Source organism: Saccoglossus kowalevskii, chromosome 20 (assembly GCF_978046115.1).
Source record: "Saccoglossus kowalevskii chromosome 20, keSacKowa6.1, whole genome shotgun sequence".
Classification (NCBI taxonomy): Eukaryota; Metazoa; Hemichordata; class Enteropneusta; family Harrimaniidae; genus Saccoglossus; species Saccoglossus kowalevskii.
This window is the reverse complement of record NC_140660.1, coordinates 26556220-26582392: the sequence shown is the minus strand read 5'-3', so window position 1 is coordinate 26582392 and position 26173 is coordinate 26556220. Positions and strand designations below refer to the sequence as shown.

The 26173-nt window shown below is 33.6% G+C and overlaps 1 protein-coding gene across 2 annotated transcripts in view; it reads right to left on the bottom strand.

The window, feature by feature from the left end:
• Positions 1-26173, bottom strand: part of LOC100367342 (fas apoptotic inhibitory molecule 1-like) — a 46995-nt gene that overhangs the window by 20008 nt on the left and 814 nt on the right. Inside the window, exons 1-4 of one of the 2 annotated variants that reach the window (XM_085494283.1) lie at positions 11595-11616; positions 10755-10877; positions 9813-10041; positions 9517-9566 (exon numbers count right to left, since the gene is read on the bottom strand). In XM_085494283.1, the coding sequence (XP_085350409.1) occupies positions 9517-9566; positions 9813-10041; positions 10755-10868 (393 nt within the window). In that variant the 5' untranslated portion in view covers positions 10869-10877; positions 11595-11616. Of the gene's footprint in view, positions 1-9516; positions 9567-9812; positions 10042-10754; positions 10878-11594; positions 11617-26173 lie in introns of those variants that run through there. The other variant, XM_085494282.1, reaches the window with a different exon arrangement.

Sequence of the window (26173 nt, the reverse complement as noted above, 5' to 3'; positions counted from 1 at the left end):
ACTACAGTTGTATTTACTGGTGTCATAAAAACACTAGGTATACTTACAGCTATTTGTAGTGTACATAAATTACACCACAGTTGTAAGTACTGGTGTCATAAAAACAATAGGTATACTTACAGCTGTTTGTAGTGTATGTGAATTACAGTTTGTAGTGTATGTAAATTACACTACAGTTGTATTTACTGGTGTCATAAAAACACTATGTATACTTACAGCTATTTGTAGTGTACATAAATTACACTACAGTTGTAAGTACTGGTGTCATAAAAACACGAGGTATACTTACAGCTGTCTGTAGTGTATGAGAATTACAGTTTGTAGTGTATGTGAATTATACTACAGTTATATTTACTGGTGTCATAAAAACACTAGGTATACTTACAGCTATTTGTAGTGTACATAAATTACACCACAGTTGTATTTACTGGTGTCATAAAAACACTAGGTATACTTACAGCTGTTTGTAGTGTACATAAATTGCACCACAGTTGTATTTACTGGTGTCATAAAAACACTAGGTATACTTACAGCTGTTTGTAGTGTATGTGAATTACAGTTTGTAGTGTATGTAAATTACACTACAGTTGTATTTACTGGTGTCATAAAAACACTAGGTATACTTACAGCTATTTGTAGTGTACATAAATTACACCACAGTTGTATTTACTGGTGTCATAAAGACACTAGGTATACTTACAGCTGTTTGTAGTGTATGTGAATTACAGTTTGTAGTGTATGTAAATTACACTACAGTTGTATTTACTGGTGTCATAAAAACACTATGTATACTTACAGCTATTTGTAGTGTACATAAATTACACCACAGTTGTATTTACTGGTGTCATAAAAACACTAGGTATACTTACAGCTGTCTGTAGTGTACATAAATTACACCACAGTTGTAAGTACTGGTGTCATAAAAACACTAGGTATACGTACAGCTGTCTGTAGTGTATGAGAATTACAGTTTGTAGTGTATGTAAATTACACCACAGTTATATTTACTGGTGTCATAAAAACACTCGGTATACTTACAGCTGTTTGTAGTGTACATAAATTACACCACAGTTATATTTACTGGTGTCATAAAAACACTAGGTATACTTACAGCTGTCTGTAGTGTACATAAATTACACCACAGTTGATTTACTGGTGTCATAAAAACACTAAGTATACTTACAGCTGTTTGTAGTGTATGTGAATTACAGTTTGTAGTGTATGTGAATTACACTACAGTTATATTTACTGGTGTCATAAAAACACTAGGTATACTTACAGCTGTTTGTAGTGTATGTGAATTACAGTTTGTAGTGTATGCGAATTACACTACCGTTATATGTACTGGTGTCATAAAAACACTAGGTATACATACAGCTGTTTGTAGTGTATGTGAATTACACTACAGTTATATTTACTGGCATCATAAAAACACGAGGTATACTTACAGCTGTCTGTAGTGTATGTGAATTACAGTTTGTAGTGTATGTGAATTACACTACAGTTATATTTACTGGTGTCATAAATACACTAGGTATACTTACAGCTGTCTGTAGTGTACATAAATTACACCACAGTTGTATTTACTGGTGTCATAAAATCACTAGGTATACTTACAGCTATTTGTAGTGTACATACACATTACACCACAGTTGTATTTACTGGTGTCATAAAAACACTAGGTATACTTACAGCTGTTTGTAGTGTATGTGAATTACAGTTTGTAGTGTATGTAAATTACACTACAGTTAAATTTACTGGTGTCATAAAAACACGTAGTATACTTACAGCTGTTTGTAGTGTACATAAATTGCACCACAGTTGTATTTACTGGTGTCATAAAAACACTAGGTATACTTACAGCTGTTTGTAGTGTATGTGAATTACAGTTTGTAGTGTATGTAAATTACACCACAGTTGTAAGTACTGGTGTCATAAAAACAATAGGTATACTTACAGCTGTCTGTAGTGTATGAGAATTACAGTTTGTAGTGTATGTGAATTATACTACAGTTATATTTACTGGTGTCATAAAAACACTAGGTATACTTACAGCTATTTGTAGTGTACATAAATTACACCACAGTTGTATTTACTGGTGTCATAAAAACACTCGGTATACTTACAGCTGTTTGTAGTGTATGTGAATTACACTACAGTTATATTTACTGGTGTCATAAAAACACTAGGTATACTTACAGCTGTTTGTAGTGTACATAAATTACACCACAGTTGATTTACTGGTGTCATAAAAACACTTATACTTACAGCTGTTTGTAGTGTATGTGAATTACAGTTTGTAGTGTATGCGAATTACACTACCGTTATATTTACTGGTGTCATAAAAACACTAGGTATACTTACAGCTGTTTGTAGTGTATGTGAATTACAGTTTGTAGTGTATGTAAATTACACTACAGTTGTATTTACTGGTGTCATAAAAACACTAGGTATACTTACAGCTATTTGTAGTGTACATAAATTACACCACAGTTGTAAGTACTGGTGTCATAAAAACAATAGGTATACTTACAGCTGTCTGTAGTGTATGAGAATTACAGTTTGTAGTGTATGTGAATTATACTACAGTTATATTTACTGGTGTCATAATAACACTAGGTATACTTACAGCTATTTGTAGTGTACATAAATTACACCACAGTTGTATTTACTGGTGTCATAAAAACACTAGGTATACTTACAGCTGTTTGTAGTGTACATAAATTGCACCACAGTTGTATTTACTGGTGTCATAAAAACACTAGGTATACTTACAGCTGTTTGTAGTGTATGTGAATTACAGTTTGTAGTGTATGTAAATTACACTACAGTTGTATTTACTGGTGTCATAAAAACACTAGGTATACTTACAGCTATTTGTAGTGTACATAAATTACACCACAGTTGTAAGTACTGGTGTCATAAAAACAATAGGTATACTTACAGCTGTTTGTAGTGTATGTGAATTACAGTTTGTAGTGTATGTAAATTACACTACAGTTGTATTTACTGGTGTCATAAAAACACTATGTATACTTACAGCTATTTGTAGTGTACATAAATTACACTACAGTTGTAAGTACTGGTGTCATAAAAACACGAGGTATACTTACAGCTGTCTGTAGTGTATGAGAATTACAGTTTGTAGTGTATGTGAATTATACTACAGTTATATTTACTGGTGTCATAAAAACACTAGGTATACTTACAGCTATTTGTAGTGTACATAAATTACACCACAGTTGTATTTACTGGTGTCATAAAAACACTAGGTATACTTACAGCTGTTTGTAGTGTACATAAATTGCACCACAGTTGTATTTACTGGTGTCATAAAAACACTAGGTATACTTACAGCTGTTTGTAGTGTATGTGAATTACAGTTTGTAGTGTATGTAAATTACACTACAGTTGTATTTACTGGTGTCATAAAAACACTAGGTATACTTACAGCTATTTGTAGTGTACATAAATTACACCACAGTTGTATTTACTGGTGTCATAAAGACACTAGGTATACTTACAGCTGTTTGTAGTGTATGTGAATTACAGTTTGTAGTGTATGTAAATTACACTACAGTTGTATTTACTGGTGTCATAAAAACACTATGTATACTTACAGCTATTTGTAGTGTACATAAATTACACCACAGTTGTATTTACTGGTGTCATAAAAACACTAGGTATACTTACAGCTGTCTGTAGTGTACATAAATTACACCACAGTTGTAAGTACTGGTGTCATAAAAACACTAGGTATACTTACAGCTGTCTGTAGTGTATGAGAATTACAGTTTGTAGTGTATGTAAATTACACCACAGTTATATTTACTGGTGTCATAAAAACACTCGGTATACTTACAGCTGTTTGTAGTGTACATAAATTACACCACAGTTATATTTACTGGTGTCATAAAAACACTAGGTATACTTACAGCTGTCTGTAGTGTACATAAATTACACCACAGTTGATTTACTGGTGTCATAAAAACACTAAGTATACTTACAGCTGTTTGTAGTGTATGTGAATTACAGTTTGTAGTGTATGTGAATTACACTACAGTTATATTTACTGGTGTCATAAAAACACTAGGTATACTTACAGCTGTTTGTAGTGTACATACATTACACTACAGTTATATTTACTGGTGTCATAAAAACACTAGGTATACTTACAGCTGTTTGTAGTGTATGTGAATTACAGTTTGTAGTGTATGTAAATTACACTACAGTTGTATTTACTGGTGTCATAAAAACACTAGGTATACTTACAGCTATTTGTAGTGTACATAAATTACACCACAGTTGTAAGTACTGGTGTCATAAAAACAATAGGTATACTTACAGCTGTTTGTAGTGTATGTGAATTACAGTTTGTAGTGTATGTAAATTACACTACAGTTGTATTTACTGGTGTCATAAAAACACTATGTATACTTACAGCTATTTGTAGTGTACATAAATTACACTACAGTTGTAAGTACTGGTGTCATAAAAACACGAGGTATACTTACAGCTGTCTGTAGTGTATGAGAATTACAGTTTGTAGTGTATGTGAATTATACTACAGTTATATTTACTGGTGTCATAAAAACACTAGGTATACTTACAGCTATTTGTAGTGTACATAAATTACACCACAGTTGTATTTACTGGTGTCATAAAAACACTAGGTATACTTACAGCTGTTTGTAGTGTACATAAATTGCACCACAGTTGTATTTACTGGTGTCATAAAAACACTAGGTATACTTACAGCTGTTTGTAGTGTATGTGAATTACAGTTTGTAGTGTATGTAAATTACACTACAGTTATATTTACTGGTGTCATAAAAACACTAGGTATACTTACAGCTATTTGTAGTGTACATAAATTACACCACAGTTGTATTTACTGGTGTCATAAAGACACTAGGTATACTTACAGCTGTTTGTAGTGTATGTGAATTACAGTTTGTAGTGTATGTAAATTACACTACAGTTGTATTTACTGGTGTCATAAAAACACTATGTATACTTACAGCTATTTGTAGTGTACATAAATTACACCACAGTTGTATTTACTGGTGTCATAAAAACACTAGGTATACTTACAGCTGTCTGTAGTGTACATAAATTACACCACAGTTGTAAGTACTGGTGTCATAAAAACACTAGGTATACTTACAGCTGTCTGTAGTGTATGAGAATTACAGTTTGTAGTGTATGTAAATTACACCACAGTTAAATTTACTGGTGTCATAAAAACACTCGGTATACTTACAGCTGTTTGTAGTGTACATAAATTACACCACAGTTATATTTACTGGTGTCATAAAAACACTAGGTATACTTACAGCTGTCTGTAGTGTACATAAATTACACCACAGTTGATTTACTGGTGTCATAAAAACACTAAGTATACTTACAGCTGTTTGTAGTGTATGTGAATTACAGTTTGTAGTGTATGTGAATTACACTACAGTTATATTTACTGGTGTCATAAAAACACTAGGTATACTTACAGCTGTTTGTAGTGTACATACATTACACTACAGTTATATTTACTGGTGTCATAAAAACACTAGGTATACTTACAGCTGTTTGTAGTGTACATAAATTACACTACAGTTATATTTACTGGTGTCACAAAAACACTAGGTATACTTACAGCTGTTTGTAGTGTGCATAAATTACACCACAGTTGATTTACTGGTGTCATAAAAACACTAGGTATACTTACAGCTGTTTGTAGTGTATGTGAATTACAGTTTGTAGTGTATGCGAATTACACTACCGTTATATTTACTGGTGTCATAAAAACACTAGGTATACTTACAGCTGTTTGTAGTGTATGTGAATTACACTACAGTTATATTTACTGGTGTCATAAAAACACTAGGTATACTTACAGCTGTTTGTAGTGTATGTGAATTACAGTTTGTAGTGTATGCGAATTACACTACCGTTATATTTACTGGTGTCATAAAAACACTAGGTATACTTACAGCTGTTTGTAGTGTATGTGAATTACACTACAGTTATATTTACTGGCATCATAAAAACACGAGGTATACTTACAGCTGTCTGTAGTGTATGTGAATTACAGTTTGTAGTGTATGTGAATTACACTACAGTTATATTTACTGGTGTCATAAATACACTAGGTATACTTACAGCTGTCTGTAGTGTACATAAATTACACTACAGTTATATTTACTTGTGTCATAAAAACACTAGGTATACTTACAGCTGTTTGTAGTGTACATAAATTACACCACAGTTATATTTACTGGCATCATAAAAACACTAGGTATACTTACAGCTGTCTGTAGTGTACATAAATTACACCACAGTTGTATTTACTGGTGTCATAAAATCACTAGGTATACTTACAGCTATTTGTAGTGTACATACACATTACACCACAGTTGTATTTACTGGTGTCATAAAAACACTAGGTATACTTACAGCTGTTTGTAGTGTATGTGAATTACAGTTTGTAGTGTATGTAAATTACACTACAGTTAAATTTACTGGTGTCATAAAAACACGTAGTATACTTACAGCTGTTTGTAGTGTACATAAATTGCACCACAGTTGTATTTACTGGTGTCATAAAAACACTAGGTATACTTACAGCTGTTTGTAGTGTATGTGAATTACAGTTTGTAGTGTATGTAAATTACACCACAGTTGTAAGTACTGGTGTCATAAAAACAATAGGTATACTTACAGCTGTCTGTAGTGTATGAGAATTACAGTTTGTAGTGTATGTGAATTATACTACAGTTATATTTACTGGTGTCATAAAACACTAGGTATACTTACAGCTATTTGTAGTGTACATAAATTACACCACAGTTGTATTTACTGGTGTCATAAAAACACTAGGTATACTTACAGCTGTTTGTAGTGTATGTGAATTACACTACAGTTATATTTACTGGTGTCATAAAAACACTAGGTATACTTACAGCTGTTTGTAGTGTACATAAATTACACCACAGTTGATTTACTGGTGTCATAAAAACACTTATACTTACAGCTGTTTGTAGTGTATGTGAATTACAGTTTGTAGTGTATGCGAATTACACTACCGTTATATTTACTGGTGTCATAAAAACACTAGGTATACTTACAGCTGTTTGTAGTGTATGTGAATTACAGTTTGTAGTGTATGTAAATTACACTACAGTTGTATTTACTGGTGTCATAAAAACACTAGGTATACTTACAGCTATTTGTAGTGTACATAAATTACACCACAGTTGTAAGTACTGGTGTCATAAAAACAATAGGTATACTTACAGCTGTCTGTAGTGTATGAGAATTACAGTTTGTAGTGTATGTGAATTATACTACAGTTATATTTACTGGTGTCATAAAAACACTAGGTATACTTACAGCTATTTGTAGTGTACATAAATTACACCACAGTTGTATTTACTGGTGTCATAAAAACACTAGGTATACTTACAGCTGTTTGTAGTGTACATAAATTGCACCACAGTTGTATTTACTGGTGTCATAAAAACACTAGGTATACTTACAGCTGTTTGTAGTGTATGTGAATTACAGTTTGTAGTGTATGTAAATTACACTACAGTTGTATTTACTGGTGTCATAAAAACACTAGGTATACTTACAGCTATTTGTAGTGTACATAAATTACACCACAGTTGTAAGTACTGGTGTCATAAAAACAATAGGTATACTTACAGCTGTTTGTAGTGTATGTGAATTACAGTTTGTAGTGTATGTAAATTACACTACAGTTGTATTTACTGGTGTCATAAAAACACTATGTATACTTACAGCTATTTGTAGTGTACATAAATTACACTACAGTTGTAAGTACTGGTGTCATAAAAACACGAGGTATACTTACAGCTGTCTGTAGTGTATGAGAATTACAGTTTGTAGTGTATGTGAATTATACTACAGTTATATTTACTGGTGTCATAAAAACACTAGGTATACTTACAGCTATTTGTAGTGTACATAAATTACACCACAGTTGTATTTACTGGTGTCATAAAAACACTAGGTATACTTACAGCTGTTTGTAGTGTACATAAATTGCACCACAGTTGTATTTACTGGTGTCATAAAAACACTAGGTATACTTACAGCTGTTTGTAGTGTATGTGAATTACAGTTTGTAGTGTATGTAAATTACACTACAGTTGTATTTACTGGTGTCATAAAAACACTAGGTATACTTACAGCTATTTGTAGTGTACATAAATGACACCACAGTTGTATTTACTGGTGTCATAAAGACACTAGGTATACTTACAGCTGTTTGTAGTGTATGTGAATTACAGTTTGTAGTGTATGTAAATTACACTACAGTTGTATTTACTGGTGTCATAAAAACACTATGTATACTTACAGCTATTTGTAGTGTACATAAATTACACCACAGTTGTAGTTACTGGTGTCATAAAAACACTAGGTATACTTACAGCTGTCTGTAGTGTACATAAATTACACCACAGTTGTAAGTACTGGTGTCATAAAAACACTAGGTATACTTACAGCTGTCTGTAGTGTATGAGAATTACAGTTTGTAGTGTATGTAAATTACACCACAGTTATATTTACTGGTGTCATAAAAACACTCGGTATACTTACAGCTGTTTGTAGTGTACATAAATTACACCACAGTTGTATTTACTGGTGTCATAAAAACACTATAGGTATATTTACTGCTTTTTGTAGTGTATGTGAATTACAGTTTGTAGTGTATGTAAATTACACTACAGTTAAATTTACTGGTGTCGTAAAAACACGAGGTATACTTACAGCTGTTTGTAGTGTACATAAATTGCACCACAGTTGTATTTACTGGTGTCATAAAAACACTAGGTATACTTACAGCTGTTTGTAGTGTATGTAAATTACACTACAGTTGTATTTACTGGTGTCATAAAAACACTAGGTATACTTACAGCTATTTGTAGTGTACATAAATTACACCACAGTTGTATTTACTGGTGTCATAAAAACACTAGGTATACTTACAGCTATTTGTAGTGTACATAAATTACACCACAGTTGTATTTACTGGTGTCATAAAAACACTAGGTATACTTACAGCTGTCTGTAGTGTATGAGAATTACAGTTTGTAGTGTATGTGAATTACACTACAGTTGTATTTACTGGTGTCATAAAAACACTAGGTATACTTACAGCTATTTGTAGTGTACATAAATTGCACTACAGTTATATTTACTGGTGTCATAAAAACACTAGGTATACTTACAGCTGTTTGTAGTGTACATAAATTACACCACAGTTATATTTACTGGCATCATAAAAACACGAGGTATACTTACAGCTGTCTGTAGTGTATGTGAATTACAGTTTGTAGTGTACATAAATTACACCACAGTTGTATTTACTGGTGTCATAAAAACACTAGGTATACTTACAGCTGTTTGTAGTGTATGTGAATTACAGTTTGTAGTGTATGTGAATTACACTACAGTTATATTTACTGGTGTCATAAAAACACTAGGTATACTTACAGCTGTCTGTAGTGTTTCACCATTACACCATACATCCATTGTGTCTTTTTCTAGAAGTACAAAAAACACATGTTTTAAAATACTACAATGTAATAAAGTATATTGGTAATTTAATGGATTTGTAATTATGAAAATAAGAAGGAAAAAAATCAAAGTAACATCAACTGATCTAAGGATGTTTTACCCACATGGAGTTGTTGCGAATGACCTTCATACAAGCGTTGTTTTTTTACTAGATGGTACGAATTATAGAACAAAAGAAAAACAAAAAAAAAAAAATCTGAGTATCTCATTACCTAATACAATCCTCGTGTCTATGCCGTCTAATAGTAATGACCACGTCTTCGCCGTCTTTGATCTTTGTTCTGTAAATTTTTTAAGACTTTTACCTTTGACCTCTAATGTGTATTCGTATGCAAATCCACTGACAGCATCAATGTTAATCGCAGCCTTGACTTTTGCTTTACCAATGTTAAAAATCTCACGACCCACTAGCTTAAACATCCAGTTTTTCCTGATTATTTCCTGTGAACAACATTGCATCATGGGAAGTCAGCAAACGACATGAATCACAGTACATGTATATTAAACCAAACCGATGACTTTCAATATTACATTGCATCATGGGAAGTCAGCACACAACAAGAATCACAGTATAATAACCTTTTCACCACCAGACTTCTCTTGCCCAAATTTTTCTGCATTTTTTTCTTATATTCTTCAATATTTCTGGAAATGAACCCTATTTTTTGAGCCAACAGACAAAATTTTAGTCAATTTTCAGTTTTCACTCAAAATTTTTTTGCTATTTTTTCCCAATCTTCTGAAGGAAAGTGCAATGGTAAAGTCGTTAGTTGATATGGTTGCATTGCATCATGGGAAATCAACAGGAGTAGAGTGGTAATCAAAATGCAGCAAGTTTAATATGCTACAGTGACTTTGCAATGTGTGTGTACAGCTATGCATAAAAGGTGGACAGGGATACTTTAATTCAACTAATTCAAATAAACAAATAAATAAACAAATACTCAAACAAAATATTCAAATAAATAAATATTTAAACAAATATTCAAACAAACATTCAAACAAATATTAAAATAAATATTAAAATAAATAAATAAATATTCAAATAAACATTCAAATAAATATTCAAATAAACATTCAAATAAATAAATAAATAAATAAATAAATAAAATTATTTTTAATCTTTGGCATGAACTGATGTGATATTACAATACCTTGCCATCTACATGTATAACTCGTTTTCCTGACGTGGTGCCATGTTCAAATTCTACTTTATGTACGCCATCACTCAACGCCACGTCCCATATAGCTACAATGTCATTCATCATCTAGCACACCTGTTGTGAAACAATTAATAAATATTAGTATAAATAAGGCAAGCAAAAACAAATTCTCTGTTTCTCGTTTCATGGAAATTTAAAAAATTTTTTTGAATACTGAGCTAAAATGGGGGAAATTTGAGACAAGTGCGAGTACAAGCGCAGTCTGTCGTCATAGCGAACAACAGAATCAAAATCAGTTGTAGCCCTTCAGGTAACAGACCAGTGTTTACCACTAATATCAAAAGGTTGATGGCCTACAGAGCATGCAGGCTGAATAAGTTGCTGGCCCTGCTTAAATGTTGTTGGATTGAAAACAAAGTATTTGAACATAAAATAAATAAGAAAAATGCATGCTGAGGTAATGACCCAGTGGAAAATTTGTCACCAAAAATGTTTGTCATATTTAATAGTTTTTAGCTTTTATTATTTTAAACAGTCATCACAAAAATTCACAAGAAGGGTTCCTGAGCCAGCATGCTCTTGAACTTGTCAGCCCTACTGTAAAGTTCTAAATCTTGGGCCCAGAGGTCTGCCTTAGTTTCCAAAACTGGGAGGGTTCCTGAGCCAGCATGCTCTTGAACTTGTCAGCCCTACTGTAAAGTTCTAGGTCTTGGGCCCAGAGGTCTGCCTTAGTTTCCAAAACTGACACAGACTAACAACTGACCTAAATTTAAATTTAGAAACCCAACTTGACTACTAAAAATTTACAAAATAATGACATTGTATTTTTACCAGTTCTCCCACTGTGACATTTACAGTACAGTCCAAGTGTGACATTTAGCCCACTTAGCTTGCTTTTAAAAATGACATTTAGCTCACTTAACTTGCTTTTAAAACTGACATTTAACTCACTTAACTTGCTTTCAAAAATGACATTTAGCTCTCTTAGCTTGCTTTTAAAACTGACATTTAGCTCACTTAGCTTGCTTTTAAAACTGACATTTAGCTCACTTAACTTGCTTTTAAAACTGACCTTTAGCTCACTTAACTTGCTTTCAAAAATGACATTTAGCTCACTTAACTTGCTTTTAAAAATGATATTTAGTTCACTTAGCTTGCTTTTAAAACTGACATTTAGCTCACTTAACTTGCTTGCAAAAATGACATTTAGCTCACTTAACTTGCTTTCAAAATTGACATTTAGCTCACTTAACTTGCTTTCAAAATTGACATTTAGCTCACCTAACTTGCTTTCAAAAATGACATTTAGCTCACTTAACTTGCTTTCAAAATTGACATTTAGCTCACTTGAGATTTATAATTGAGGCTTGGTAAACGAACTGCATGCCTAAATATGTCTCCTAATTGTAAATTTAGTAAATACTACAAAGAATAAGTTACAATTACTCATTACAACGACTCACACTTCAAGTTTTTTAAGGAAAGGCAAAGCAAGCATAGAGCCAGTTTGGAAGTAAAGTTTCCTGTTTTGGCTGAGAAAAATCGCCTCGCCGCCTCACTTTAAAATTTCCATAAAACGAGAAACAGAGCATTTTTTTTTCTTGGCCTTAGTTGTACTGTATTTATTTGTGTTCACACTTGTTTGCAAGCCTTCATATGCCTCCCAAACCTGATAACCAATAAAGCCAGAAGATTACCGTCTTTAAAAAACTGGTAGATCAGCAGGCTTCTAATAAGTGTTAACGCGTGGTGGTCGTCGCACAGCGCGTGTTCGAATTCCATGTAAATAAACAATGTATTTTACACGCGTTGTCAATGAAGTCTTTAAAAATGAATCAGTTCACTGGCTATTTTTGTCTCTAATAAAAAATGCTTTTTTAATGAAATGAATGACTTGCAATTTGCATTCATTATTGAAATAAGTTCTTTTGTTTTGTAACAATTCAATATTCTTAATTATCTGTGAATAGATTGAGTAAAGCCTCTTTTTAATTTCTATGTATGATGTACAACACCACAACATTTGAAAACATGCAGACTGGGAGTAACTAAACTTCCAAACTGGCTTTCAGCTGCACTTCCCTTTACCAGTATATAACATTTTTTAATTTTTAAAGCGAGTATCATTGTTATCAAAATTTTTAATTTCTTCTTTGTAGTACGGGGGAGAGGGGGGGTGTTACCTACAAATGTACGTATGTGGATGTTACTAAGATAAGACAGCACAATGTTGATATCTGGTGAATTTAAAAACAAGCTAAGTTATCGTAATTTTAACCAAGCTAACAGACATATTTAGGCAGATTACTCATTTTAGACGTTTGGCAATTTTGATTTAGCAAGCAGATTAGCTTTAAGACAGCAAGTAAAAATGTTAAAGGGTGGTAGTTGTCGACCCACAACATATATGGGTCTCATATAAACAAAGATGGCGACTTTGACGGTTGCGCAGATCAACGAGTACAAGCTGAGATGTTACAAAGCTTTAATTAGGTATTTTCAGGTGATTGGAAGGTATCGAAGGAGTCATCGGCGGTAATTAGTGCAAGACGCACGCAGGTCAAACCTCATACTTGTGATTTCTATTAGAAGAGCGTATTGGATTGTGGGAAAATCAATGTTTATCAACACAAATGTCGCACATGCGCAGTGCGACGACCGTCGACCTTTAATTTATGCCGAGACTGTACAATATATAGAAAGATTGAACTTGTTACAAACCCTACCCTAACTATTGATATTTTGAACTCATTTTTGCAACATAAACTACAGCTGATAACAGGATTTTGATGGTAGATAATCACTTATAGGTCTATGTCTAATATATGAATACATCAGAACACGTTTTTTTTTAATGAGTCAATTCAAATTCATGTGCATTATTATTCTAAATCGTTGCATCCTGGATACATACGCTACAATCTAGGCATTACGTAACTTCCAAATTAGACATCAGCAAGAGCAAGCTTTGCCTTTTCATAGAAACCTAGCATAATTAATTTCAACTTATTTTTGTGGTATTTTGTTATGTTTATATGTATTTGCCTATGTTAACACCTAATACATGCATGAAAAATAGGCAGTTTACTTTATAGCCTTATATATAAAAATTGTAAACTTTTGTCAGTCAGTAAACCTGTGGAAGAACCAAGATGTAACGGTCATATTCATATTAATAGTGTATTCACAAGATTTGTGTTTGGGATTAATTTATTTCATACGTACATGCTCAATTTGAAGTAAAATGTAGATTTGATTTGAGAATCCATGAATTCATTTCACACTGACATTTTTTGAGGAAAAGATGATTCTTACTTTTTTAACGATGCTAGAAATTTTTTCAGTTATCCAGCATTGTCTGGTGATACTGGGGACCAGAGTGTTTGGTTCAGGGCCGGCATAAGACATGGCAATGCATATACACAGGCCTTGTTTTTCCAGTTACTGTAAAAAGATTAATTATTCACTGGGTTTTAATTTTGCTTATTTCGCTGACTGGAAAATGCGCTAAATTAAAACCCAGTCAATATATAAAATTTAGCATAGAACACATTATCTAAATGATAAAACCGTGAATTTAAAACCCACTGAATATGCCTGAAATGGTAAATCAGCGAAATTTAAACCCAGTGAAAATTAGTCATTTTACAGTATCCCCTTATTGTCTGATCTTCCTGGGGACCCGAGTGTCTGGTTCAGGGTTGACATAAGACATGGCAATGCATATACACAGGCCTTCTTTTTCCAGTTATCCAGCATTGTCTGGTCATACTGGGGACCAGAGTGTTTGGTTCAGGGCCGACATAAGACATGGCAATGCATATACACAGGCCTTGTTTTTCCAGTTATCCCCTCATTGTCTGGTCTTGCTGGCGATCTGAGATACCCATAATTTATTGCAATGCATCTATTTACTGTAGTTCCCAGATATGACACATGGTGAGAAATGGCACTACCCATAATTCATTGCAATGCACCAATTTATTGTAGTTTCCAGATATGACACATTGTGAGAAATGTCACTACCCATAATTCATTGCAATGCATTACACTGTAGTCTCCAGATATTTTCCAAGATACATGTACTCAATATCAAGTTTCATCACCCACAATGCATTGCATTGAGCCCAGCATCACTGTTGTATCCTGATATATCACAAAATGTATTGCTATTATCATTTCATTTTATGATGTTTTATCAGACTCTCTTACATGATGGTTGGCCATTCCTTGTCACTTTCATACCTAAACATACCTAAATTATCCCTATATTACTGTGTCAAACTCAAATACATTATATTTTATGTGGCCAATTTGCCAATCACAATGTGACCTATTTTATGCAGTCACCTGCACTCTACAAATCTGTTTCAAGGACACCATGTAGGTTTCTTTATACAAGAGTGGACCAAACAATACATTTACTTATTCCATAGTTCAGAGCAACACCCATTTTACAATCTTGTTTTTCTGTAGTCGTATTGTGTTCTTATCTATAGGATCAGTAGTGCTGAATTCCATAACATAAATCCATCAATAAATGTCTCCTTCTCAAAGATAATAAATACCTGAGTGGAGAATTTGCAAATAAATTAAAGTTGACATTAAATGAATGAAAATAAAAAGTATTAAATGTGTACATAAAGTGGTACACTAATAATACTTTAATATAGAATATGTTTACTAGGGATAAAACACTGACTAATTGTTATCAATAGTTCTGTATATATTAAGTGTCACATTAAACAGACTGTTATAAAATAATAAGTTGATTGTAAATTACCCACTATGAGTAGTACAGCACAGATAAACTGATAGTGGGGGAGGGGGTGAAATTGTATTCAAGCACAACTGATTGTTTGTCAGCTGCAATAAAAAAGATAAAAACATGCACAGATTTCTGAGAGCATATTTCATAAATAGTACACAATCACATATATTACTACAGGGTAAAATTACAGAATCTAGACTGAGTATATTATTACCAAACGCTTCAGTGTGGTATTAATAGTTTGTTTTCAGGGTTGGGTGATACCAAGGTGGAAAATGGATGCACATATGAGGTTAATTCTTGGAATGCAATAGAGAGGGTTCAGGCTGAAATACATTATATAGTATTTTCATGTTTCGTCTGATATTTTTGTGGTATTCTGCTGCTGTAAATAATGCACGATTTGTTCCGAAATTCAGTGGGTTGTGTGCACTCCAGGGTTATTTGTTTTTGACTGAAAACACCCCTATGTTTTAATGGAAGAGTCGAATAGTTTCCCACTGGGAAATCTGCATTGTTGCTTGAATGAGAGCTAATTAAACACATTTTCCAGACCGGCGAAAAAGTATGCAACAGCCAATTTTAACAGTCTGTCACGTGATTTTACTCTGAATGTCAATATGAAAAGAGGCTAGTCCATTTTACGCAGGAGTAATTGGGAGTAGAATATGTGAGGGATAGTATTAACAGAGATGTGTATACTGGAAAGTAATAACTATCCTTTTTTGGCATCGCCGAGCATTTCTGTTTTAGTATACTGGTTTAAAAAATTGAATAGAATGGTGAAAGCAAACATGTCGTGCTACTGCAGTACTATAGTACTACTGACGGGATGACTTGCGTCGACAGCGGTCGTCACTGAGCTGCACGCTACAACTTGGCTTGTGATGTTGCTTACTGGTCGTGGATTGAATGAGCTTTGGTTACCGGTTAAAATGTTGCTCTTTTGGCGTTGGTAATCTTTATTTGGAACTGGGTAACGTCGCAACGTCGCTAGCAGAAACCTCGTGATACTTTGATGTTGATGGTCGTGCCTCTATGGTAATCGCTAATTTTACTGCAGGTGGATCTTCAAAGAGCCCTTCAGGGTTTATAAACCTCAGTCAACAAAATTAGCAAACGAAAATTTGTTTACAAAATAAAAATAGTCCGATTGCCATTATAACTAAAACCGAGCACCTTATACGAAGTTTGCAAAAAAACATTCAGTCTTTAGAAGTCACTTTATTTTATTGCTAGGACGTATTCTGCCGTTAAATTATTATTTCCAACTGTTTTGCGATAGTATTCTTTAGATTAAAGACAGCATTTACATTTCATTCAAAGTTTGAAGTTGCGTTGAGATTACTTTGATACAGTGTAACATTATCAGCGCCGGTGATCTCTCACCGGTGTAACGTAGCCAAAATAAAAGGTATCGAAGGAGTCATCGGCGGTAATTAGTGCAAGACGCACGCAGGTCAAACCTCATACTTGTGATTTCTATTAGAAGAGCGTATTGGATTGTGGGAAAATCAATGTTTATCAACACAAATGTCGCACATGCGCAGTGCGACGACCGTTTGAACACTGATCATGATCATTTGAACACTGCTATTACAAGACTGGTAGGAGGTAATACATTCGGGGCGAAAGTATTCAAAAAACAGTTTTTGACTGTTGCCATGGTAGCTGTGGGCCAGGTTTGTTTTTCCAATTAGTGACTGTACGACCTGCCTGTCAAATATGAACAAAATTAGCCAAGCCAAAAAAAATCTCTAAGCCGTTGCTGGTGAAAAGTTACCCCAACGTTCGGGTCAATTTTCTCGGTAATGAAAATAGACATAAAAAACAGTAAATTGTTGCCCACACTCAAGCTGAGTAGAATGACCTCCGTTCGTGCTTTTTAATCATAGAAATGTAGGGTGTGATACATTTGGCGTAAAGGTATTCAAAAAAATCAGTTTTTGGCTATTGCCATGGAAACTGTGGTCAGAATTTGTTTTCAGATGTTACAAATAGTTACTTTGTGCCCACACTCAAGCTGAGTAGAATGAACTATTTATGAGGTGTTTTATCTTAAATTTGATACATGTAGCAGTAGATACATTTAGCGCGAAGCTATCCAAAAATCGTTTTTTTGGCTGTTGCTATGGCAACGGTGGGCGAATTTTTTTCAGGTTTTTCATAATAATTAGATTTAAGGTGTGACCTACCTGCTAAGTTTGAGCGAAATCGACCGAGCCGAAAAAAACACAGAAGAATTTATAATTGAAAACAATGGGAATCACACACAGACACACAAAAGTTATTTTAAGGGAGTGGATCAACAATACCATGTTCATTTGCATATTGACCGTGAAAATAACAAAAACATTATTGCATTGGTGATATGCAAATTAGTTTTAGTCAACATAAGTGACTGCCTAGAAGTTCCATTACTGTTGTTCAAATTTCATTTCACTCGGCGAGTATATTCATGAACCCAAGGGTAATATATCGTAGCTCTAAATATTGTTTATTTCTGCTATGTTTCGAAAAACGCTACTCTTGAAAGGACTACTTTGTTTGCTCCCAGACCTCATTTGCATATGGGGTGTGGTAATACCGATGTTGATTTCTGGGACGAATCAAAATAAACTGCAGCACATATGGAATAATATGGAATACATTTTTAATGTAAACATTTTTCCTATAAAATAAATTCCAGTGAAAACTTTCCTCATACTCTATTGAGAATTGACACAGCACAGTGAACATTGGATTCACACGTTACGCTTGAAAACGTTTCATCGAAAATAAATTAAGTGAAATTCTATGTGACTTCATGAGAGTTGGAAATGAACAAATTATATGACACCCGACCCTACCACTCCATACACAATGTAAATTATATCCCAAAACATACTTTCACCAGTGTATTCTATTTGACTTCAGCAGGAGAATTTGAAATAAACAAATTATATGACAACAAACTTAATTATAATTTCAGTCTCTAGTTCAGCACTGATAAAATAAACTACCTTGTCTTTATGCCAACTTGAAGTTATTCAATGCCTACATCAGTGACTTCAAAATCTATGTTTCAATCCCAGGAATTTCACTTGCTATTAATTGCATGGGAGTGCCAGTCTTTCATGATATTCTATTGTAATGTCAATTTCTTGCGATTACTCAGAACATGAAGCTGTAACCACAGGCCGTCTAGGTAATACCTGGTGTAAGCACCGGTTAGGCAGTCTTGAACTATGCATGTGAAGCCAGCTGAGAGATATATCCAATCTTATAGATTTCTCATTGTTTGGTAACTATTTGATGCAAATGCAACAAAAATCAATATAAAAATATTACCCACACAGCATTCTACAGGTTACTTGTATATTACTAGTTTTTGATACATGTATTAGCATACAGTCTTGGCAGGATAATGCCATAGACTGCGTACATCACATGTGTACGCTTACAACAAAACGATTTTATCATTGAGCGTGTTACTATATACATACTGTCAATCATATCCTGTACTGCCCTCTGTAGGTGACATACTGTCAATCATTACATAGTAATAAATACACTAGGCAATACTAACTAGCATTGGTATCAGTGAGTTGATGTGTACTGCCCTCTGTATGTGACATACTATCAATCATTACACAGTAATAAATACACTAGGCAATACTAACTAGTGTTGGTATCAGTGAGTTGATGTGTACTGCCCTCTGTGGGTGACATACTGTCAATCATTACACAGTAATAAATACACTTGGCAATATTAACTAGTGTTGGTATCAGTGAGTTGATGTGTACTGCCCTCTGTAGGTGACATACTGTCAATCATTATACAGTAATAAATACACTAGGCAATACTAACTAGTGTTGGTATCAGTGAGTTGATGTGTTCTGCCCTCTGTAGGTGACATACTGTCAATCATTACACAGTAATAAATACACTAGGCAATACTAACTAGTGTTGGTATCAGTGAGTTGATGTGTTCTGCCCTCTGTAGGTGACATACTGTCAATCATTACACAGTAATAAATACACTAGGCAATACTAACTAGTGTTGGTATCAGTGAGTTGATATGTACTGCCCTCTGTAGGTTACATACTGTCAATCATTACACAGTAATAAATACACTAGGCAATACTAACTAGTGTTGGTATCAGTGAGTTGATATGTACTGCCCTCTGTAGGTTACATACTGTCAATCATTACACAGTAATAAATACACTAGGCAATATTAACTAGCATTGGTATCAGTGAGTTTATGTGTTCTGCCCTCTGTAGGTGACATACTGTCAATCATTACACAGTAATAAATACACTAGGCAATACTAACTAGTGTTGGTATCAGTGAGTTGATGTGTACTGCCCTCTGTAGGTGACATACTGTCAATCATTACACAGTAATAAACACACTTGGCAATAGGTACTGCCCTCTGCAGGTGACATACTGTCAATCATTATACAGTAATAAATACACTTGGCAATACTAACTAGTGTTGGTATCAGTGAGTTGATGTGTACTGTCCTCTGTAGGTGACATACTGTCAATCATTACACAGTAATAAACACACTTGGCAATAGGTACTGCCCTCTGCAGGTGACATACTGTCAATCATTATACAGTAATAAATACACTTGGCAATACACCACAGAGGGCAGTACACATCATTTGCGAGTATTATCTGGTGTTCATTAATCTAAATTTTTCAACGTTTGTTTTTGTAATAAAATAAAAAAGTAAAATGATCAAAATTATACTTACATTTTTTTACCATTGCTGTTTGAAGTCACTGATGTAGTGTCTTTGTAGTTGTCATCTGGAATTATCAGTCTTGCATCAAGTACAGCAAGTGTTGTGGTAAATCATGTCTTTGTAGTTGTCATCTGGAATTATCAGTCTTGCATCAAGTACAGCAAGTGTTGTGGTAAATCATGTCTTTCACATCAGTCAATATTCTAATAATTGTGAAAAAATAAAATAGAATAAAATTATCACTGTATTCTTTTATATCAAACCATCCTCTTCTGTAGTACATTGTAGGAAAAGTAACTTGTTTATATGAAATTTCTTTTTTAACGTCCGGTAAGGTTAGTCAGGATAAGGCAGGACATCACATATCATTCCTAATGTGGCTAAAAACTGAATTTTCCACAAATTTAGCAAAAACAAAAAATAATGGATCATTTCATTCAGAAGCTTCTCTGTAAAGATTGATAATTACACTTGAATAAATCTTCAAATATGTGTCACATGCAGCATTGTATGACAACCATCTTACAGCTTTTGCTTGCTTTGGTTTCAAGACAGGGTTTGTCATACTTTTCTGTCAATATTTTACAATTGATTAATAAACACATATATACTCTATAATATTTGACAACATTTAAATTACTGGTACAAACAACATACCTGTATCTTTTTTCAAAGCATTCAGTCTTACAGGAGAATACTTGTAAAATCTAATTTCGGCGTACAGTTGTTTAGTTGTTTACAGAAATATTTAATACATACATTGTAGTCTATTAGTGATGTCGGCATACAGTTGTTTACAGAAATATTTTATGCATAGTCATTCTGTGACAAAGATCATATTACCATTGAACTCTACTTAGGCCAAAACGTCCGCCCTGGTCAAAATCCTTGGCCGAAACGTTCGCTGCCCAAATGTCCGGCATTCCTACAATCACTCTGAATAAATCTGGTATTCAAAACTGTATGTATTAAAGTGCCTGTGCAATGCCCACCCTCACGTTTCCCATTTAGATCTGTGTCCCACTGAAAAGGGTTGTTATTGATTTTTTTGCTGAAAATGATTACTCGTATCCAAGTAAATTTGGGATATTTCTCATGTTGTAGCCACGCCCACCTATCGTGAAACGGTCGACTGTTTCCTGATTTCCGACTCTCGCCGAAAGTGCGCCACCAAATGACAAAATGTGAGAGGAAGTCATATGCCTGAGCCGTAATAACACTGGTCATTCAGTATACATACTTTTAAACAATATACATTTTTCGGTCGGCATTTTTTCTTTTTTTTTTTGTCTATTTTATTTTTTTTTTGAGAGAGAGTTTTTAGATGTTGTGTTGTGGGCAGTTGCAGTGAAGCGTATAGCCATAATGTATGTATTCACACGTTTCTAATCGATCCGAAGGTGCGACATCACTTAACCTTAGATTCATTCAACTGTCCTCGTCCATAAAAAAACGACTAGGTTTAAAGAGAAACGCCAACAACGTAAACCTGGCGCAACACTTTTGAAAGAAATAGATTCCGGACCAGCCCATGATCACCGAGGCGGATTTCAGAAGAGAGAGAGACATCCGGCAAGTGTTTCAAATGAGTTGACTTTTTTTGCGATCCTGATCATTTTATAGAGACCAATTAGTCCCTGTTAAGTAAAAGGTAGCAATAATTTTGACAGTGACACGAAAACGAAGCGTCGGATAAACAGGAAATTACACAGCCCTTACACACTGCTAACTGTTTTCATTTTCGAAGGCTAAAAGTTTCTGAATTGTTTGGTGATTGGTGTTGAATGTCGAATTCACACCTTGCAGCTTGATCTGCGTAATAATTTATGAAATAAGAATCCGGGCTTGGTCAATGTCTTTCCACCAAATAAAGTTTTAATACAATGTTATAATTATGACAATCACGCCATGGATCAAGCTAACTCGAATCCACTCTGAATTTATCTGTATGTGTGTCGAACTCGATTATTTTTGTTATCCAATTAAACGCCGCTTTTAACGCACTTGCCCTCGCCGTGACCCGACGCGTTCACCTATTTCAACAAAATGTCAATTTATTTCCACGCGGCTGTCATTTATTTAGTAACTGTGATTTGTCGTTTTTTTAATTATTTTATAGTGATCACTATAGTCTAATGTTTAGAATGCCACAATATGTTCTCTTTTATTTTAATTTGAAAGTTTTACTCAGACGATCGATGAAATAAAACAGTGTAGTGACATGCCTAGTAACCTGCTAAATAACGAGATAATTCCGACGTCAAATTCTATTTTGTCCAGCAACAGTGTACAAACGTGCGCCGGTGTCGGTGACGATCACGGTGACCAGCTACACCAGAACGGACATATTTCGCATCTAACTCAACCCCATGCAACAAAAATTGATACTATGTGTTCATTATGGTCCATTCTTCCTCGACGAACATGTACATAAGTGACAATATAGTCAAAGACGAGAAAACTGCACAAGAAATTTGCTTTATTTACACGTATCGGCAATGCAAGCTGCCATGCGACTTCCCCTTCTGACGTCACAAGGGGAATTTCTGCATGCAAATGAGAAGCTAATGAGGAGCCTCGTTTTAAAATATACAAAAAAAAAGTTGTCGAAGACTGGGTTTAAAACACATTTTTTCACTTAAAAAAAATAATTCATGCTTAGAAACATAAAAATTAATAATATTTATGTATCAATTGATAATTTTAGGCGTGAAAATAACAGCCATTTCACAGGCACTTTAAAATCCAATAGTGTGGAAAGCACCATGGAAGAAATAATATATTGAACATTTAAATCTCCTATTTAAACAAACTAATCACTAAAAAATTAAATTACTAAATTTGAAGTAAATACCAAAATCACAATAAAATAATATACAAGTAATTAACCACAAAAAATAATCTTTGTAGATACACACATGTCATGTATGTGTATTGACTGCTAAAACAATTCCAAGTTTGAAAAATATCAAAAATTAAAAACCCAGCCAGTTCACATGTTTTACAGATAGGAAATACCGGTAGGTATATATTGTAATGACCCAAGTGACAAATATTAATAAATCTGTGATGAAAGTGAAATCAATATTCAAATTATTCACAAGTGAGAGAAAATTTCTCATAAGTGAAGCAGAACAATTTATAATGAAATATCACATCAAATAGAGAGAAATATGAAAGTCATCATGACCAGTGAAAATGAGGGAGTACTTTCTGTTTACGAGAGGAAAAAAATAAAATTGTCAGCTTCCTCATAATAATTTTGCCATGTTATTTATTTTTTCTAGATTTATTTTTTATCATTTTTCTGATATGTTCTGCTATTTGACTGTGTGTGAAGTATTTTGTTGATTTTGTCTCGTCTTTTGATTGTCATCTCATGCTTAATTCAATAAAGATTATTATTATTAAAAATGGTAATTTATATACTTGTATACCTTGAAATGGAAAATTAATTAAATTCAGACTTTCATCATTCTTAGAACAAACAAAAGGTTTATTATTTTTATAGCTTACTAAAACAATACAATGTAGTTGAAGGTTAGTTTGATTTGTCAGTACTTAATCCATTTTTAACACCTTGGTTGACATTGGTTGTTTATTCTACTGATGTACCGTATTTGTCTTCAGTTAAGCGCCACCTTCAATTAGGCGCCAGTGCCACAAAAACTTTGTATTTTACACCTCAATTAAGCGCCAGACAAAGTTGAAATTTTGGCAGGTAATGATCGTGAATTGGGCGCCGGCGGATCGACTACCGGTTACCGGTTCGTAGCGATGGAAGCGATCGCGGAAGTCCCTCGCTGTTACTGTACGAATGGCTTTTATGTAAAAAAAAATGGTTTTGTTTCTAACAATTTTTAAGAAATCTGTCTATAATCTCTTGAAACATGTCTTTTTAGTCTACTGTAGAAAATATCAGCGTGGTTTTTAATTTCGCAGTAAGTCCATAAAAACGAAATTAAAACAATGCGAAAATGTTCTGTTTCAAATGCGCTGTTGTCACAGTAAACAGTGCTAAATTATTCTTTAAATGCTCAGTTTACTTTCCAAAAATAACTAATTTCTTGATTTGAAAAAAAAAATCATGCCGTTTTTCCCACCAAAATCAAAGCCAAAATATCGCAAACATCGGCAAATCACTTCCGCATTGCGTTCATACATTATTTAAATGAGCTATGGTAACTTGATCACGTTGGCATCATCCAGCATTTTGATTGGTTAATTAACGACTTGACCTATCAGGTCAAAAAACGCGTTCCAGGTCAAGTCCTAGACAGGAAGCATGGCAGACATCGAATCGCGCCGAGCGTTTACATGCGACCAGAATCATTCGCTTACGATGAAATTAAGTTGAATTTTACTTGCATTTTATTTTTTGTACGTTATTATTTGGACGAGCGAGAACATCAATAAATCGCATCTAATGGCAAATCTGTCAACACCAATGGAAAAAGTACAAATACATTTCTGCAAATACCTTCTAAAAGTAAATAGCAAAGCAAGTAATTTGGCAAGCCTACTAGAGTTGGGAAGATATCCTCTCCTAGCATCAAGCTTAAAATATATGATCAAATATTGGATCAAAATTAATAATTCTAACCCAAATTCGCTAGTACATGAAGCTTACAATCTTGGGATACATCTTGATAAAAAAGGAAAAGACAACTGGGTAACAGACATAAAACAAATTTTAGAAAATTTAAATATGGGTAATATTTGGGAAAACCATAAATCTCTTGATGAAAAACAAATCACTGAAACAGTAACGCGCAAACTAGAACAATCCTTTGAAATACATAGTACAGAAACATTACACGATGACAATAAAGGTAAAAACTATAAAAACAAGTTACGAACCTATAGGAAAATTAAAACAGAATTTGCATATGAAAAATATCTCACCACAATCAAAAATCCAAATCATAGAGCAGCTATGACAAAACTCAGAATAAGTGCTCATACCCTTCAAATCGAAAGGGGCAGATATAATAACATTTTAGCGGAGGACCGAATTTGCCCAGTTTGTGACAAACAGGAAATTGAAAACGAAAAACATTTTCTTCTCAATTGTGATTTATACAAGAAGGAACGAGAAATCATGATCAAGAATATTAAATACAATATAAGCAACTTGGGGACGGATGACGAAAAACTTACAAATATACTAAAAATTAAAAATGACAAAACAATCATTGAACTAGGAAAATTCATCCACACTTGTTTCAAATTACGACAAGAAAAAATCTTAAAATGCCAGTTGCCTCAACCAACCGCCAAATAATTTAATTTTATTTTTTATTTTCTATTGTCTTTGAATTTCTTGTGTTATTTTTTATCTTTTTTGTATTACTTTATTGTATTTTCAACTAAGATCCCACTCCGGGATACGGTTTCAATAAAGATTATTATTATTATTATTATTATAACTACTACTGAGTAATAATCGTAACCGTGGAATGCAGCATGACCGGATTTTGCTACCATGATCATTGACTACTAAGCGTTGAATTTGTGTTTGTTTTATTTTTCTGTTGATTGTACGGCAAACTGTGAATGTTTTCTAAAGAATGATAATTTTTGTATAACTTTCTAAACTGTCTGAAAATGGGTCATTTACTCAGTATTTAAAATAAAGGCTACAGTGACTAAGCGTCAGACTGTAATGTAAAATATTGTCAATAATCTATCACCAGAATGGAGCAAAAACAATGGCTTGTAACACAGTTACCGGTACTAGAACTTGAAGTGCTTGAAATAAGCACCATTTGAAACAAAGTTGCTCAAATTTAACCACAAATAAGCGCCACCATGACATGAAAGTGTAACAAAGTGGCGCCTAATTGAAGACAAATACGGTAGTTCTTGAGCTAACTGATAACAGATTTTCATAATTAAT